Consider the following 20181-nt stretch of genomic DNA (forward strand, 5'->3'; position numbering starts at 1 on the left):
TTACTTATAGTTTATTTTATGTTTATTTAATGTTACGTATATTTTACATAACTGATACAGAATTTTATTTTGAGTAGTTTTAATTTAAATTCAATTAATAAATGTATAAATTAACATGTGTTTTTTCTTTAAGTTTTTTACACTAAACTTCACTACAGTTAGAAATTTACAGGAAATCAATATCCGGTAAGTAGGGGGTCTACCCAACACGGAAAAACATGGCAAGGGGTCTACGATACAAAAAAGTTTGGGGAGTTCTGATCTAGTTAATAACTAGCTTTTTAAGCATCTCCTGTACTATGTATTGCAAATTCTATAAAATCATGACCATTTATAAATAAGGGCACGAAGCAGACAAGGTGACAAATTAATCCCAAGAACATTCGCGTGAGGGGGCGAATGGACGGTTTTATGTAACATCAAACAAGTATTTTTTTATACATATTTCTCTCACCATATATTCTTACAAACTTTACAATCTCTTACATTCTCTCTCTTTCATTTATAGTCCTTACACACGTCGCTTCTCTTTCTTCGCCACATTCTTTGATATCACACTTGGCTACAATTTGTTCCTACACCTATTCCATTTTTTATTTATTTCTCAGCGTTTCACTTTACCAAACTTACTATTAACTTTTATATTTATTAATCATCTCCTTTTACAATATCTTAATATGATATGATGGTTTTCTCTGTCTTCCATCAAGGAGGCGACGGCGTCACTTTACAAAGTTCCATTTCGCACTCGAATCTTTCTGAATACGGAATACTATTGGGTCCACTGCTCTAGTCCAGCGCTGGGTCACAGGTGCACTAATCTTCCTGTGCTTCAGCATATCTAGATACTCAGCAAATTCCCTGTATCCAAATTAATTTACATAAAAAACAGTGATTTGAAAGCTTGCGTAATTTTTGCATAACACCGTCCCATTATCAACGCGGAGACGAGGATTGAATGCGCGGGCGCAGTCAGCGAGCCGCACTCTAGCGTCGCTCTCCAGCCAACTGGACATATTACGCAACCAAATTGAACCCGAAAACCAACCCGGACCATCCACAACCAACCAGAAGTTCAAAAGGTACGGCAAAACCACGTTTGTTCACACCCCAACCCATTGTAATTGCTACTCTCATTTAAACTAAAATTATTGAAAGAATACAAGATTTCAACAATAATTAAATGAAATAAATAAAGTAAAATATATACATATACACATACATATATACATATATATATATATATATATATATATATATATATATACATATATATTTGACTAGGGTATGCGGTACCAGGGCGCATATCCTAAATCCTTTTCAAGGATATAATGTTCATTTACAATACTGGTATTAGTTTTAATTTTCTATGTTCTGACATATTCGGAATTATGATTCTACCTTGAAAAGTCTGACAAGAAACTCGATGGATACTCATTTATAGAAAAATAAGTAATAATTAGTGTAACATATTTCAGAGTGATCACTTTGTACATGGTGTTTAGAAATGGTTATATAATTTCTAAAGATTTTTGCCGAATTTTACATCTGATCTCTTCGATCAACTCAAAACCTTTAATTTTGATTCCTAACATCATTACTTAGATTCTTTATTTATTGTAAAGTTCATCAAAGTATGTCGACTAAGTTATCAACATATCATTTTACTAAGAATTTTCCTCTGGAAACTTCTAGAATAAGAAGAGTAGTGAAAGATAAGAAGGATGACGGTGAAGAAGCGACCGTCCGACCTGACCAGTCTGGAGAGGTTCAATTTGTACTACAGAGAGAAGGAACCACCAATGACAGCCGGACAGAAGGCGAAGCGGTTCATCTGGAACCCCAAGACGAAACAGTTCTGTGGCAGGACAGCCTCCAGCTGGTGTGAGTACATACACATTAATTTAACACAATATTTTTCGAGTCTCACTCATTGATCTCTCCGGTGTTAAAATACACACATATACGAGTATATATATATATTTATATATATATATACATGTATATATATACATGTATATATAAACATATATTTTGTTATAATTGTATTATGTAGTGGGCATTAGTAGTAGCAATAGGTTCTTCCTTCTCAAATGATTAACCTTTTTGATTTATATATATATATATATATATATATATATGTAAGTGTGTGTGTGTGTATTTTTAAATATATTTATATACATTGAAAATAATCACAATAACTAGCTAGCGATGTATATAACTTAAAAAAGTCGATTTCAGATAACAAAAGAATGTAATGTTAGTTTTGAAATTAGAGCTCTAAATTTTAAATAAATGATAAGTCTTTATTTATTCATACAAATCAATATCATCGCATAAAACTCACTTTAGCAAATGCTTTTTCCAATCGGAACAAGCTTTTTCCAGTATAACCTTGAAAAAACTTCTTAGATTCGATTTTTATCTCATCAACCGTGTCAAAATAACGTCACCGCATAAGCCTTTTGAGTTTAATAAATAGCCAGAAGTTGCACGGAGCCAAATCAGGTGAATACGGTGGTTACGGAACGATATCAGTCGAGTTTTTAACGTTTTTACCAAAAAATTAGGAAATTTTGGCACCAATAGAGAAAGACGAAATTGAGATGTTTAACAAAAATGCACGTTACCGAAGATTTGGATTTCGAACAAGGCGTTTGAACAGATCTACAAACCTAGAAAAATTTATCAAGAACTTTTACCAATCAGACATGCCGTCTCACTATTGCAGTCGCTAGCAGTCGTTTGAGATTTTGACAGTCTTTTCTTGCTATGTGACGAAAATGCTGTCCAAGAAATTTCTAGATTCTTCCTTCACTGCCATGTATGTCTTTAATAGGTCACAGAATCTAAATTGACCATCTTCAAGTTCCTCCAAAAGGTGAATCCTTTTGACCCCTGAATGTTAATTAAACTAAGTTAATGAACTTTTTCTGGTATATCTCTTGGTAAAGGCATCATTACTATACTCCACCAGTTACTATCTTTGGCATCGTGAAACATATCGAGTCAAGTCCGACCAACTATTTGGACTACCTGCCAGATATTTGCCAATAATTTTTCCATTCACCATCTGTCATTCGTGTTTCTGTCTTACCTGGTCACATCACCGCTAAATTCTAAAACTTTACTCAAGTTAGATGCTGAAAAACCTCTTTTTGATTTTGAAATCATATAAGATCTTTATTGCAGAATCATAAGTAACTTATTTTACGCACGGGTTGAATAACTTAAAGCCCTTGAAGCCTCTTCCAGATAGCTGGCGATATCAATACTGCTTAGATTTCTTGACTTGAGTAAGGCTAGAGGCGTTTAGTTGCGGACACCAGCCTGCAGAGACAAAACAACTTAATATATCAAATTATCTAATAAAAAAAAACAATTGTCTAAGTGATGTAATTAAAATTATGCAGCTAGCTGATTTAGGCTTTGTGCAGCTTCACAATTTGAGCGCAAAGAAACATCGATTTTAGCAAATTAGGATTTTAGTACACAATTGTACTAAAATATTAATGTTCATAATACTACAGTGTGATCTATATTTTTATTGATAACTAGCTGATCCCGCAAACGTTGTTTTGCAAAAAAAAATTGATATTTTAATTTACAATTAAAAATTAGGGTTGATCGTAGAGGGGTGAAAATGTATAGTTGTATGTATTCTTGTATGCTGTATCATAAAAAAATAAAAACAAAAAATTTTGTTAAAAAAGTAAAATTTTTTTTTAAGTGTGAACAACTTTAATCACTTAGGGGTATAGAAAATAGATAGTAGCCGATTCTCAGACCTACTGAATACGCATATTAAATTTGGTAAAAATCAATCAAGCCGTTTCAGAGGAGTTCAAGTTCGAACACCGTGACACGAGAATTTGATATATTAGATATATCATATTGGATATGATTTACTATGGCTTCATAACAGATCGAGTCGATGTTTCGAAACATCGATATTGTTTATCGATAAGTAAAAGGTGTTCTAAGATAATCAAAATTGAATATCGATATATCCGAACAATCGTCTACTTAGATGTCTCCCATAGTACCGACTTTACTCACTTCTTCGCAATACAACCTATTCTTCTCTGGAACACACTCCCTTTCGTTATTTGGATGATCAGGAATCGATGCACATTCAAAACGAAGACTCGACAGCTTTCACTTGACAAGCTGACGAATTATCACGATAATTAGATTTTTGTAATTTATTATATTTATATAAATAGTATATGTAGATATTTAAATATATATGTTATGGTATATTTATTCATACCATACATTAAATTAAGTATTGCCCATAAGTATATTTATAATGTGGTGTTTTTATTTGATTATTCTTCCTACTTTTATTAATTTATCTCTGCACCTAACGGTTAACCGGTAGAGAATGTCTTAGGCATTAAGTTTGTCGTTATAAGTAAAATATGTAAAAAGTATTTTAAGTATTTTTTTTTTCATTTCATTATTTTTTCATCTATATATATGTATTTATGTAAATAAGTTCATATTGCAGTCGGTCACGCAAAACTTGGAAACTTACCGACTTCGTTTAATTTTCAAGTTATATATACATATATATATATATATATAAGTAAGTTAAACCCTTTCTCTTTAATTTAAAAAAAACATATGTTATATAGGGGGGCGTAATAATTTTAGAAAGGTTTAAAACACCAGTCACTGGCTGTATGACATTTGAAGTCGATAAAAAACAAAAAAAAATGTTGGGATGTAAATTATTACATATATACATTATTACTTATTATGATAATTACTTAAAAGACATTTTTTAATCAAGAAATAATGTATTCAATCTGAAATAGATAATTTTTTTTCTTACCGCGACAAGCAAATATCTTTCAACAATACAAAGTATAGCTATATTAAAAGTATATATATATATTGTATATAACTAATTCTATCCTGTTTAAACTGGTTACATGAATGGATGGCTTGATTTCATTGTGCGTTGACTTCAATATGATTCAATTCAAATCTGTTACTACGGGAGACTTTAAAATGATTTGTTAGTTTCGTACAGGAAAGGAAGAGCGTTCGTGTAATGAAAATATATTGACTTTAAGAAACGATTTAAAAATTAAGATTTACTTTACATGTTAAGTCCACAACTAATGTTATATACGGGGGGATTGGTTTAGACTAGTGTGATTTATGATAGAGTACAGATTTATTTATATATATTAGGTCCAAAACTTATTAAATTGTAAAAGGTGATTGATTGTGTTTAAAATCTTTTAAGTGGTCATGTACAGTTTATTTCCTGACAATTAATATATGGTACATAAATATATAATCAGTGGTTTTAGAAATAATAAATAATATACTGATAAAGTAGTAAAGAAAAGTGTTTTCAAAATCGAATTTAAAATTGGAAAAAAAAGGTTTCATGTAACTTTTGTATTTTTAAACGGTTTTTTTAGTTCGACCCGTACGGTATTTATTTGGATTAAAATTAGAAATTGAAATTTAAGCACCTTCCCGTTATCAGATTGATCTGAAATTTGATACACATTTAATTTAGATGACAATACAATATAATAAAATCAACAACATTATAAATCTAAGATGGCCGCCGATACAAAATAGCGGATTACGTATTTTTCCTTAACCCCCTCAATATGGTTATCAAATGAAACACGATGATTATGTCAAAATTTAAAATTCAAGATGGACGCCGTTCCAATATGGCGGACTAGGTACATATTTTTCCACAGCCACCACAATATGGGTATCAAAACACCGTTTAACTTAAAAGTTTTTTAAATGTATTTATTTTTGTATGAAAGTAGTTTTTAATGTATTGACAATTATCTTTTTAATATTAAAAACCTATATAAAAGATTTTCTCTTTTAAGATATATATTTTTATGTGTATGACAGATTATAAAAATGCATGAAGATATTTCTTTACACATTTTAACCTTTATTACTAATTATTGCTTCTTCTACGTTAAAAGTATTTGTTAATTTTAAACTAAAAGTTTTTCCTGTGAATTTATACCACACGTTGGTAAATGACTGAGGTCGCAAGATGAGCGACGGGACCGCTGGCGACCGGAAATCGTGCGGCGGTGAATTACCGAGATGAGCTCATTGCTACATCCTGTCGAGGTGGGAGGAGCTCCGGCCCTGGTGGCTGACCCCCCACCGATCTGGACTCAACCAGAACTAGCTACTTCTAGCTCCTTTTGTTCGCAGAGTACCTCTAATTAAATGTATATATCTTCGCAGAAATTTAATCTGTATAAACAGAAAGTAAACAAAGATTGTAAAGGGAACTAAAGCAAGTAACTGTGTACCTCAATGTCATATATTTGCGTTATTACGCATCGCACGGACAAAAATTGTAAATAATATATATAATATATATAAACAGTAGAAGAGAAAATTCCATAAAATAAAATGTAAATAAAGAAAAATAATAAAAAGAAATAGAGATAAGAATACTTTGCAGTTGTGTCGCCTGATTATTTTGATTTTAGGTTATATTTGACAATATTAGAAGAAGGAAGAAACTCTACAACAATACGCCTCTTAATAAAACTTAACATATACACACAAATACACTTTATAAGATATAGCCTAAATGAAATCAAAATAATCAAGCGATATCTGCAAAGGATTCTTATCATTTAAATATACGTTTATTGAATAATACGCTATTTCCGTCAGTTTATTTCGAACAAAGTAGAACTTTCTTTTTTTAATTTTCACAATTATTCTTAATAGAATAGTTAGATGAATTCATTTTTAGGCTTTATTATTGTTAAAAAAGTCTTTCGCACTACTGTATATCATATGTCTCTCCCCAAAGGTGTTTACGATGATCTATATTACCTTGCACCCTTCCAGCGATAGTATAGATATCATATTTCTGGTTTATGTTCAGAATATTATATATATCTTCTAAATATCCGATATTCTGTGACCTGACGAAATAATAACATTTACATCTTACCTGCTGCAGCCAAAATAGCGCTGTTCTACTTCATCTTTTACTCGGCGCTGGCTATCCTCGTCGCGATCTGCATGTGGACGTTCCTTCAGCTTCTGGACGCACGCCAACCCAAGTGGCAGCTGGAGAGTAGCATCATCGGCACGAACCCCGGTCTCGGCTTCCGTCCCACACCTCCGGAAGTCGCCAGCAGCGTCATCTGGTACAAAGGCAACGACCCTGGCAGCTATCAGTTCTGGGTTAAGGAGTTGTCGAACTTTTTGAATGGTTCGTATCATTTTTATTTCTCAATTTAGTTATAGACATATTTGTGTCATTTAAATAAAGGATATTATAGAAAATTACCGTACATAGGCGCTGGTAGGAGATTCCACATAACGTTGTCTTTCCTTTAGAGGGCAGGGTATCCTGTGTCCATCCTGAAGATTCCTGCCCCCCTTTTTACCAAAGAAGGGGGACCGGTAACATAGTAACGAGGTCTCGAATAGTCGGTACATGTGGAAATCCATCATCGTTGCGATAAGTCTGCGTCCATCATCTGATATGTTCCTGATGATATAGTTTGATGAATTCACTGTAATGTATATAATTGATTTCCATAGTGTACAAACGCGACGGTAAGAAGGCGGGCGCCGGTCAAAATATCCACAACTGTGACTTCAAGCTACCAGCTCCAGCTGGAAAGGTCTGTGACGTCGACATAAGCGCCTGGGGTCCTTGCGTCGAGGACAATAGCTTCGCGTACCACAAGTCCACACCGTGCGTCTTTCTCAAGCTGAACAAGATCTTCGGCTGGAAACCTGTATTCTATAACAGTTCTGACACCCTACCTGAAGCAATGCCTGAGGACCTGAAACAACATATCAAGAATATGACCGCGTATGATAAGAATTATGTAAGTATTTCGTTTATGTATATGTATATGTATATGAAAATATATATATATATATATATATATATATATATTGCCTCCCTCATTGAATAAAATAAAAAGTCCGAAAAGCAATTTTTAGGAGAAACGAAAAACTAAATATCGTTAATATTTAATATAAGAAAAAATTAGGTTTTATAATTAAATCAGCTACTTGCCAGTGTAAGTGTCACCAAACTACACCAAAATCTGTACAATTTCATAGATACAACCGGAACAAACCAAACATAAGGAACAAGATTGAAAAAGTATATAATTTTGATACATATATGTACCGTGTGTAAAAGGTGGCGCAAAAATAATGTCATTATGTGAAAGTGGCTTAATTATTAAAAATATTTTATATGTATATTTTCATATACCTATATCGCTCACGCTCCATATTACAGGCCACTACGACCACAATACTTTTTTTAATTATCCTTGCGTGGTCCAATTGAAATTCGAACGCCGATTTGAATTCGGATGCCATCAGTGATGAGGGCGCTGCTATCGCTTTAGGGTCGTGTAAATTATAAATACTCTTTGTAAATATATGTGATTATACTCTTTTCGATCACTCTTGGCTGTCATTTTCCTTTTCAACATGCTCGGCAGGTAAATTACCTCCTTTCGAATATATGTACGAAGGTTTTAAACACATCTTCCACCTAAATATATAAGAATGTAAATGTGAGAAGTTTCAATATATTATTTTACCTTTTATTTTGTAGTAACTATGTTATAACAAATAATAAGCAGTTTGCTGGAAATCTAAACCTTGACATACGATCAATCAGTCTTAATATGTTATTTCCTTTTCTTTTTAATGGCTCCATTTTTGTGGCCTCTCGTACCTGCGTCATAGACAAGACAGCGACTTATTTTTTTTTTCTCATTTTAGTATTCATTTTCTTCTTTCACCCTTCACACTTTCTCTTAGTCTAGGTTTTTTTTATACATACTTACCATGCATCGCCTTCCATTCTTCGCCACATATCACACAACACTGCTTCATATGATGTAATGTTTTTATTTTTACATTCTGTTTATATTTCCATTATTATTAATACATTTAAAACATTTTATATTCGTGTTTTTATTACAATACCACAGTATATAACAATGCCATGAATATATCTTGACAATTTCAGTTGAACATGGTGTGGGTGTCCTGTCAAGGGGAAAACCCCGCTGACCGTGAGAACATCGGACCTATCCAATACCTGCCGTATAGGGGATTCCCCGGCTATTACTTCCCGTATACGAATCAGGAGGGATACCTGAGCCCCCTCGTCGCTGTTCATCTGCAGAGACCAAAGAGTAAGATTTTTTTAAATATATAATATATCTCAGATTCAAGGTCACCTACAAAGCAATGAAGATGACTTTGCTCGGAGCTCCGCTGCAAGATCGAATCATAACGAGATCCGCAGAAGAATCAGGATCATCGATGTAGCTCGAGGAATTGTTCGTCTGAAGTTCCAGTGCGGGGCCATTGCTAGTGCAACTGATGGCAGTTGGGGTACAAAAGTTTACGAATGTCGATCACGATCAATTTTTTTTTATGGCCCCCGCTATTGGGAGCCTCTCGTACCCCTATCTTAGGTGGGACAGTGTCTTTATTTTCATTCTCATTCTCTACTTTCATTTTTCACATAATCTTTCATTCTATTCTTTTATGCCACAATTATGCTTTCTTTCACTTTTGCTCTGTGTCCTTTCATTCCTCCCTCATTACTTGTTACATTTTATCTTTTTTCTTTCATTTACATTTTTATCACACTTTATATCACATTTGAGTTACATTATATCACCTTTTTTCTTATTATCTATTTTTATTTTTATTTTTTTGTATAACTTTTTTAATTATTTTCTTGCAGCATGAGAGGAATTCTTCCCTAGTTTCCTTTCCGCCTATCAAGGATGCTATTGTCTCCTCCCTGATTTCAACGCCAAACCGGCACTCGAATTCGAATCACGATCCATTAGACGTGGCGTGGGTAAACCCTTCACTGGGTAGACGTCCATCTGGTGATAAGGAAGCTTTATACAGAATGATTGAAAATAGGCAAAAAAAAATTAAAGATTTTGGTTTACAAATGAGCTATAAATTCATCCTTTTATAGCTTTTACACCTATCACCAATCATCTTGTATATAAAAATCTTTTCAAGTGGCAGAAAATGATTGTTTATTTATATATAATTATATATTTATTAATCTTTTATACACTTAAGCCATACAGCCTCTAGTCTCGCAAGATATATTACATGTATATATATATATATATATATATATATATATATACATATCATAGCTCTTTCATTTTTCCCCAGCTGGAATGCTCATCAACATAGAGTGTCGAGCGTGGGCACACAACATCGTGTACGACCGCCACGAGGGAATGGGTTCTGTTCACATCGAAATTATGATCGAATGAGCCCTGGACAGAATCCTGGGCGCGAAGAATGGCTGGGTTTATACATTACTAATTACTTGTTAAATAAATCCAATATATTCACAGAACAGAGTTAATATCAGAAAATTACAACTTATCTCATTTGTTACAACGAGGTAAGAATGTGTTTACATGCACGATGACAATCTTCATATAAAAAAACCTTTAACTTTTCATTGCATAAAAGCATTAAAATCTTAGTAGTATTTTAAAAAATTACCATGTGTAAACGCAACTTAACATTTCTTCACAATTGACATCCAATACATCTGTCCTTTTTAGTAAAGAACAAAGTGGACAGTTTGCAGTGATCATAAAACCAAACAAAACCTGAGTATTATTTTCAAAACAGCTAATATATATACCCAGTCATATGATTTAGATATAGATAATATTGCATTCAAGATAAGTTGAAATCATGTTTAACGCCACTGCCGCTAGATGGCGCTCAAATCAATTTGCCAAAGGTATTGTTATATGTTATTTCACAAACTAAAACTCTTTTGTTTTCTCGTTTTAAATAAATTTGTTAATATAAAAAATTAATTGTTAATTTAAATAAGTACGTTTTGTTGATATTTATGCAAATAAAAAATTTGAATTCTTGCATTGTTTATCTTTCTTTATATATAGTCATAAAGTCTTTCATGTATAAATAAGTTATGTGAAAATGGAGAGTTTTAGCTTGTTAAGTAATTATGAAATAAGTTGCATTTTAATTTATTTAATAAAGCTTTGTTTGAAAATGTTATTTGTTTTATTATTACATTTTATTTTACTTTTAATGGCGATTAAAGTATGTTTATGCTCCATGAAGTGACTTCACTACTACGGGGGGCCGTATCTCTACTTGCAATTACCTGGCTATTAACATTACTGTCACTTTGAAATACATTACGTCTGAGGGAAGAACTGGCGAAGGGGAATAAGGCTTTATATCTCTCAGGTCGTTATATCTCACTACAAAGGTTGTGTAGGTTTTAAGTAGTATAAAAGAACACAAAAATAAAATATTAAAATAAAAAGTTTTAATATAAAAACCTATTTAAAAACTAATTCTGCGATCTATAATATTCTTTTGCCAGAAGTGACATAAGGTTTAATAATTATGTGTGACATTTGTTGATTATTGTGGAATACGTTTCATATAAATATGATACAAGAATAAATGAATAAGATTTTATAATGCAAGCTTCTAGTGTAAGCTTACCTCGAACAGATAGTCAGTTAAAGGATGTTGAATACCAGCATTTTATCCACCAGAATGAAGTAAGGAAATCACACAATAGTACTATAAAATGTTAATAAAATAAACACTTAAATCTAAGTAAGTAAAGGACCAATATTTAGCCACTTCCGCACATGCAGTGGTAGTCGTGCATCAAAGTGCACCGCCCGCCAGCCCGCTGATAAATGCGCATGCGGCAAACAATGCGAATTACACAACTGCCACCGTTAAATAACTCAACACGTGTTTCACCCCTCCACGGGGCATCTTCAGGAGTTATGTTACACCGATTAGTGCCAAACACAGAGTAAGTGGTGGCTAAATATTGGTCCTTTTCTTACTTAGGATGGACTTCCGCAAAATAACACCTGATTCCATTAAACACTTAAATCTGTTATAAATGTAGTTAAAAATAGGAAAATTAACAGTAAATTATTAAGGAATGTAAATGGAACAATAAAGCAAATAAAGAAATAAAATTAAGCGAAACGGAACAAAATGTAAACTTGTAGTATTCTGGTGGAATGGCAATGAAAGTTAGTTGATGAATGAAAGGAATGAAAGAATTTGTGAATAATAAAAGATTAATGAATAAATGATATGAAAAATATATATGTGATACTATATGGTGTACCTAAGATAGGGGAAGAAGGAGAAGGCATCCAAAAAACGGGGACATAAAAAAATATGGTGGCTGCAGCCAAACCACACCAGAAGACGCAATGTGGATCAGCCCCCATTGAACAGACCGCACAGTCAGGGTTACGGGAATATACTGAATGTAAACAACGCAAGAACGATCTTCATGTTAAGTTTTGGAAAAAACCTATGCCATACAGTTGGCGTCTTTTACCTAACGTTTTAAAGATTTTTACAAGAATATACCTTTATAAACCTACAGTGTAAACCTATTATGGTATATAACACCGCTTACCAACCACCCTGTATAAAGTGATCACTCTGAAATATGTTACATTAATTTTTTTTTATTGGAATGCTACAAGCCTACTTCTAGCAGTAAAAATTCTGCTGTGACAGACAGAAGACAATAACAAATTTTAATATGTAGTATTACTCTTTTTGTTACTATATTATTATTTCCGAAAACCATGGATTTTTAGAGTACATATAGAGTACATACATTCACCTCTTTAAGGATTTTACACTTATAACATATCATCCTGTATATTTAGGACCAGAATCGATCTCCGATTCAACTACCGTAGATCTGATATAAGGCCATATGTGTCATTTTTAAGTAGTAATTCTAGACCTTTGTTGATCCACACTCAAACTTGAGTGTAAGCTGTATTCCTTTTCCAGATGGAATACCCAATGTGGTGGAGCAAAGAGCAAATTATCAAAAATTTTCAAAACTGCCCAGAAGATACAGCGTGGAATATTTTCATTTGTATTCTGGTGTTAATATCGATAGTGTTGCTGTCCGTTGACGCTAATGTACCGTATTACGAATTCCTTGACGTCTCATACAACGTACTGTACGCTATACATGTGCTTGGTATCGCTTACAACTTGTACGTAAACCGAGAAACTACCAGATTGTCTAAGAGTACGGCGCGTGAGTAACAAATATATTTATTTTTTTAATTAAATAAATTATTCACGTAAATTAATTTATTAAAATTAATTAAAATGTTCTCTATACCCCATTTCTAAATATACAGGATGATTGGTTATATAATTCATCTGAAAGAAAGAATCTTTGAAGTTTTAACACGTATTTCAAATCATCCTGTATATGATGATAGCGGTGAAATATGTTACAGTAATTTATATTTTCTATTCGAATGCGAGTGCAAACTCATATATATTTACTCGTATATTTATTATACAGAACCAATACGGTAACTTTTATGTAATTTTAAATTATGTGTTCTGCTGGTGTATCCAATAAGTAATTATTATATAATTGTCAATATACTGCTGCATATAGGGTTTTCCCATTGAGGCTAGGCAATCTTTTAAGGCTGATTGTCTGTCTAAGACCCTAATTAAGTCTATCCTCATCTGTCTACCTTATGGAGGTACGTCTTACGTTGTGCTTGCAAAAAAAATTATGTGTATCAAATCATCGTGTACAAAATCAGTTTTCATTCTCTATAATTGATTGCAGTGGGTTTCTCATTGGACATCGTTTCATATTCACACTATTTCCTCGAGCATTTTTATCCGAGAGAATGCAAATTGTTTACGTACTATCTCCGGCTCCATCGACCGCTTCGGTATCTCTGTAAGTACTATTGATTTTATGTTCAATGTAGACTTCTCTAATTTGAAAACTACTGTTTTCACTAAATAGCAGATGATCGGAGAACTTATTGACTATGTGATGAACAGGTCATTATGCTTTATTTATAGAGAAATCTTTCACTGTTGTCGTTGTCAGGTTGTGGAATGAGCTACCAGAATCAATAAGATGCGCTAAACCGCTGTCAGCATTTAAAAATATAGTAAAAGAGCATATCCTTGGCCTCTAAATAGGATATTGTGATATATTAGTTATTTATTCTTATTAGTGCAATACATATATATATATATATGTGTGTGTGTGTGTGTGTGAGTGTGTGTATATAGAAAGGCGTCATGTCGTTGTCGAGTGTTCTTTATTAATGAAGATGCTGCCACGCGGGGCCCCTTTTATACGTTTACGAACAACTAGCGACATCTGTCGAAGCTTGTCGAGACTACAGAATTCCGCCATATATAAGTATGTTCGTATGTAAGTATATGGGTGTATAGAAAATTATATGTGTATATATGTGCAAGTGTATTATACTCTGAAATGTATAATACATTTTAATTTTTTATTTTTCTTATGTACGCCCTTAACTGTCTGTAACTTCATGTCTCTCATCTCCATCCAAAGGTTGTCTGGTAGAGATGGACTAGTGCGATAAGACCGCCTATTGTACCTTCACATAAATTGTTTAATTTTTAGTTAATAAATTTTAATATATCGTAATACGAATTTTGGAAATGCTTTTTTTATATTACATACCATTCCATTACTATATTATCATTAGATTATTTATTACTTCTGAGATCATAGATTTTTGGATAGGATGTACCGTGCGTTGTCAGTAAATGAGCTAACCATTCTCTCCTTTAAAGCTTTTACACCTTTAATCAATCACCCTGTATAATATATTCAATTTCCATATCCTCCATTGGTTCTCCTCGGTTGCGTTCACTAGCTAGGTGACGTCTCACGAACGCCAATTCGAATTTACGTTACAAATATACGTTCGTCTTGGTTCTTTTGTTTCTCGGAGCATCTTTAAATTCACGCCACAACCTTTATATCGCCTCGCATCCCAACCACCAACAGCTAAATATGGTACAGCGTCTGCTGTCTCGTGGTGAGTCGAGAACCTTTCTGCCCCAACCGCCATCGGTTGCACGAGCTATGATGTCTTTATAGCTATATTTACATGTCTGAATAATTTTCTTACAATTTAATAATATTATGTATAATTATAAATGCAACATTTTAAGCGCCATCTTCTAGTAATATATCTTTTAATTCGCAGGGGGCCTAAACAACTATAACTTTAAAAGCAGCATCTTAGGCACCGCATTAAAGAATTGTTACATCTTCCTCGTTCTTCGTGTTACATGGACTTTTATTTGGATGCATTTCGAAGAGGTAATACATATATACTTAAAGGTAACTTGAGCTATCTCACCCCCTAGTGGGGGCCCTTGAGCCTAACTTAGATTAGCTTTATGGAACATGAAGCGTCCCGAGGCTCTCCTGGGAGCCCATGAACTTAAAAAAGAGATATTTGGGCAACAGTGAGAGTCTAAAAAAATAAAAAAAGGTATTTAAGCGCTCAGGAGCCTAGAAGCCTCCTGAGTACATTTGCAGTTAAAACTATGTCAAACACTGTAAAAATGTAAATGTGAATAAGCAGACAGTATAATAATAATAAAAAAATAAAATAGTAAATTTTTAATAGTGTCACCTATAAAGGAACAGATAACATAACAATTATATATTTAATGGAATCAGGCGTTATTTTGCGGAAGTCCATCCTAAGTAAGAAAAGGACCAATATATAGCTACTTCCGCACATGTATAATTATGTATAAGGTAACTTTTAATATATGTCTACCTAAATAACTAAATATTTATTTCACATTTTAAACGTGAGGTTACGTTTTAAAACATTTTTAGTGTTGTTTTATTCACTCCTCTATTTGTTTGATATATCTATTATGTTTATTTAATTAATTATTGTACATTAAGACACTGGAAATTAAAATAAATATGTAAAACTGCCGGAAGTAGAAGGTAAACGGAAGTTTTGTCACAAACAACCAGACAATTGTTGGATGAACCAAATAAATATCTTATAATCCCGTAGACCAGAGTTCCCCAAACTTTTTTGTGTCGTAGACCCCTTGCCATGTTTTCCCGTGTTGGGTAGACCCCCTACTTACCTGATATTGATTTCCTGTAAATTTCTAACTGTAGTGAAGTTTAGTGTTAAAAACTTAAAGTAAAAACACATGTTGATTTATACATTTATTAATTGAATTTAAATTAAAACTACTCAAAATAAAATTTTGTATCTGTTTTGTAAAATATACGTAACATTAAACAACACGAGAGTATGACTCTCAGGTTTTTGCAAGTTCAAAATGTATTGCGACCACAAAGCGAATACCAACATCGTACAACTTAAATTTAATTAAAAAACAATTTAAAAATTATTTAAAACAACAAATTTTTTACTTCATAGGTACACTTTTAAATAATGTAAATATTTTGATATTATAAGATAGTATGATGTAAGTAAATAGGTACTATCGGTGTATGTGTTGAGATCCACTATCGTGGACCCCCATTTTCATTTCATTGACCCCCAAATTTTTTTTCGCTGACGTAGACCCCTTGCAGGTTGTCATAGACCCCTAGGGGTCGATATAGACCACTTTGGGAATCACTGATATAGACAAAAGAAAATATATCGGGATAGTCCTCTATAGTATAGCTATCATTGCTAGAAAGATAGAATTACCAAAGAAAAATAAAAAGGGCGGTTGTCAGGGTAGAAGTGGTTGCAAATGCGTTGTCATGTAAATATTAAATTTCATCGTTATTATACGACCTTTATATTTCATTATTCTAATTATTTTAGCCGCTTGACGTCCAGTGTTGGGACAAAAGTCTCTCCCATAATTCCATCTTTCGACTATCTTAACACACCATGATGTTTTTATCTCAATAATACAATAACACTGTTGCAAAATGCTTAGTAGATGAAAGAAGTATTTATAATATTTAAAAATGTTTTCAGGATACCGGACAGTACAAGAAGGATGTATGGGAGAAGGCTTTTGGTGATTCCGATCAGTTTCCTCTCCACCAGGAAGACCAGAATGTCAGCCGTTTCTTCAGCACACTCTATCTTATCAACAAGATATTTATAACAATTGGGTAAGCAAGGAAATTTCTCTTACAAAATAAATCCACTGTTTGTTTATTTTTATTTAATTTTGTCTAATCGATAGTTTTTTTTTTTTGTGAGGAAAATTGGAAAAAATTTACCTTACAAAAAAAACTGCCGTCAGACAAAATGTAATATTATATAATACACACTTTGCGCATTAATTATATTGGATTACCAGTGCTCAAAAATAAGTTTCCATAGGATTAACAACAGCGCTCTCTACGTACCATAAATTTAGCGTGGCGATTATGGTATACCCCTTATAGGTATTTTTAGTGGAAGCTTAGCAGTCACAGTATATACATACACACACATTTATATATGTGTGTGTGTGTGTGTGTGTGAATATCAAACAATGCGAATTACACAACTGCCACCGTTAAATCACTCAACACGTGTTTCACCCCTCCACGGGGCGTCTTCAGGTGTTATGTTACACCGATTAGTGCCAAACACAGAGTCACTAATGTGATCGGCGGGCTGGCGGGCGGTTCACTTTGTTGCACGACTACCACTGCATGTGCGGAAGTGGCTAAATACTGATCCTTTTCTTCCTCAGGATGAACTTCCGCAAGGTAACGCCTGATTCCATTAAAAATTTCTCACCGTTATCAGTGCTAGATGGTCTATAGTCGCTTAATAATTCTTTTTAGACCGACGACGAACCCGCACACGGACACGGAGCGCGTGCTGTGCCTGCTGGTGACCATAACTGGATGTTTGACGGTCATAGGCGCCGCTGTCGCATCGCTGTCTCTTTCTATCGCCATCTATTTACAACCAGAAGAGGCTTTCCGAGCCCGGTACCGGCTCATCATGAAAGACATGGTAACACGTTCAGTTTATTATAGTTTGCTATCGTGCTATTAAAACCGGTGTACCGGGCCAATGTATCTTGTATTTAAGAAAAGAACCAATATACAGCTACTTCCGCCATGCAGCAGTAGTCGTGCATGGCGGAAGTAGCTATATATTGGTCCTTTTCTTACCTAGGATGGACTTCCGCAAAATAACGCCTGAATCTTTGACGTATCTCGTATTGACTAAAAGGGCTAGTTTCCGCAACTAAGCGCCATTGCGCTCATTTTCCAGGAGAATTTTTTTTTAATTTGGTTCCCATTTTCGAGGACCTTTCGATCTACTCCACCATGGTAAAGCAGGTACTATTTATATAATCAATAATCCTATCTTATCCTTGTTAACGTCTTCTATTAGTTCTTCTTTCTCTCCCTTCACAGTATCTTTCATTCATTTTCTTATCTTTCCTTTCGTACATCGCCTCACTTTCATCGCCTTCTCTGCAGGATCCTACATTTACCTTTCCTTCTATTATGGTTTATTTTTTTGGTTTTTACATTTATTGGCCTTTGTTTTTTTCATTATTTGTTATCTACATCACTGTTTATTTTTAGACGACCTTCATTTGTTGGCTCTTATCGTTGGTTCTAGACCTACCTACAGAGGTCCAGGAGGGTCCGGCGACTTTACTTATTGCTTACTAGTTAGGCGATGGTTCTCTCAAACCTTTCTCGCAACCGATGCGTCATGGTTGGCTTTTATACCAACCTAACTCTTCAAAAAATCCCAGCTGACCCTAGGTCTTGCCGGTGATTTCGGGGAATCCCCGCGGTGAATCGAGGTAAATAGTTCTGTACAGAGCTAGCTCCACATACTGGAGTAGCTAGTGAATAGGAGTCTCCTCTTTATTTTTGGGCATCTCCTGCCCAGAAGGCTGTCTCTAACATCTAAAGTAAACAGATGTCTATACCCCTGTGTACACCTGTTAAGATCCTTTCCACCAGAGGCAGTCGGGGATAGCAGAGGACGTTCCACGCAAGGATTCCCCAGAAGGCACCGTGGACAGTCCCTGTATTATCACACAGAATGCTTTTAGCCTTCTGAATCAGGGCTTCTAGGAGCGCCAAATCTCGGGTTCACCGTCATCATAATTTCAGACAAAGGATATCCACTACTGGATATAGGCCTCCTTCATAGAATTCCAATATATCAGCACCTTTCGATTACCATACAAGGCTGTTAATTGCTATTGCATGGTACTTAGGAAATTAAAAAAAAACATAACAAGTTTTTTTATCGGCTTTTCTCAACCCAGGACTCTTTTGGAACTTGTATATTTAAATTTAAATTCAAAGGAAGTCATAGAGGACTTCGATTTAAGCTTCCATCAAATTAGGCTTTTACGGAAAACATTTTAACGTGCAAATGCCATCACTGTAAGAATCAAACTGAAGTATCCTCGTACCTTAGTCAGATTAAGTGGAACCTTCAATGACAGCTTGCTTGGTGATCGAACTAGAATTTTTTCAAATGTAGTTGTTTAATCATTTCAGAAGGAATCCAACGTGTCTCGTAGCCTTAGCAAGGAGGTGCAAACGTTCTACAAGATGTACTGGCATAAGCAAAGGGCAGTCTCCAGCACCCAACTCCTGCCCGCGTTCCCCCCCTGGCTGCCGACCATCGTCTACACCGATATATACTTCAAAGCAACCCAAAAGGCAAGCACATAGCTTATAATAGGTTCAGCATTTGCTTTTCAAGCCAAGCAGACATTATGAACAGAAGGAACTCAACAGCTGGAAATGAACATAGGAGGTCAAAATTCATTAATGTTTACTATCTATCCCTGCAGTTTGTACTACCAGAATTTATTGGCCTGGTGTATTCTAAAAATAAATAGCATTTTTTTAGAGTGATTACTATAGAGCAGTGATTCCCAAAGTGGTCTATATCGACCCCTAGGGTTCTATGACAATCTGCAAGGGGTCTACGTCAGCGATAAAAAATTTGGGTGTCCATGAAATAAATATGGGGGTCCACGATAATGGATCTCAACACATACACTGATAGTACCTATTTACTTACATCATACTGTCTTATAATATCAAAACATTTACATTATTTATTAAAGTATCTATGAAATATATGTTTTATGTTATTTTATTTTATGTTTATTTAATGTTACGTATATTTTACATAACAGATACAAAATTTTATTTTGAGTAGTTTTAATTTAAATTCAATTAATAAATGTATATATTAACATGTGTTTTTACTTAAAGTTTTTAACACTATTCTTCACTACAGTTAGAAATTTACAGGAAATCAATAT

The 20181-nt window shown here is 33.9% G+C and overlaps 2 protein-coding genes across 2 annotated transcripts in view; both read left to right on the forward strand.

Moving 5' to 3' along the window:
* Positions 1 to 1689: 1689 nt before the first annotated feature.
* Positions 1690 to 10438, forward strand: LOC137922154 (sodium/potassium-transporting ATPase subunit beta-2-like). The gene is made up of 5 exons (XM_068765052.1): positions 1690 to 1884; positions 6989 to 7243; positions 7579 to 7871; positions 9041 to 9209; positions 10225 to 10438. Exons 1-5 carry the CDS (start codon positions 1725 to 1727, stop codon positions 10326 to 10328), a joined length of 981 nt encoding a protein of 326 aa, XP_068621153.1. The 5' UTR covers positions 1690 to 1724; the 3' UTR covers positions 10329 to 10438.
* A 1823-nt stretch (positions 10439 to 12261) lies between these two features.
* Positions 12262 to 20181, forward strand: part of LOC137922519 (uncharacterized) — a 54043-nt gene continuing 46123 nt past the window's right edge. Inside the window, exons 1-6 of the mRNA XM_068765565.1 lie at positions 12262 to 12381; positions 12898 to 13153; positions 15126 to 15241; positions 16899 to 17038; positions 17705 to 17879; positions 19403 to 19567. Coding sequence (XP_068621666.1) covers positions 12262 to 12381; positions 12898 to 13153; positions 15126 to 15241; positions 16899 to 17038; positions 17705 to 17879; positions 19403 to 19567 — 972 coding nt within the window. The remainder of the gene's footprint in view (positions 12382 to 12897; positions 13154 to 15125; positions 15242 to 16898; positions 17039 to 17704; positions 17880 to 19402; positions 19568 to 20181) is intronic.

This window comes from Battus philenor, unplaced genomic scaffold (assembly GCF_028537555.1).
Source record: "Battus philenor isolate CCGP_79_NKW_IND1 unplaced genomic scaffold, ilBatPhil1.0.hap1 SCAF_2, whole genome shotgun sequence".
NCBI classification, from domain to species: Eukaryota; Metazoa; Arthropoda; class Insecta; order Lepidoptera; family Papilionidae; genus Battus; species Battus philenor.

What these genes read in the sequence shown, in the direction of transcription:
- LOC137922154 (XM_068765052.1), top strand. Translation starts at nt 1,725, where the DNA reads ATGACGGTGAAGAAGCGACCGTCCGACCTGACCAGTCTGGAGAGGTTC. An exon ending in GTTGTCGAACTTTTTGAATG is followed by an intron (nt 7,244 to 7,578) that starts GTTCGTATCATT and finishes TGATTTCCATAG; the next exon opens with TGTACAAACGCGACGGTAAG. An exon ending in CCGCGTATGATAAGAATTAT is followed by an intron (nt 7,872 to 9,040) that starts GTAAGTATTTCG and finishes TGACAATTTCAG; the next exon opens with TTGAACATGGTGTGGGTGTC.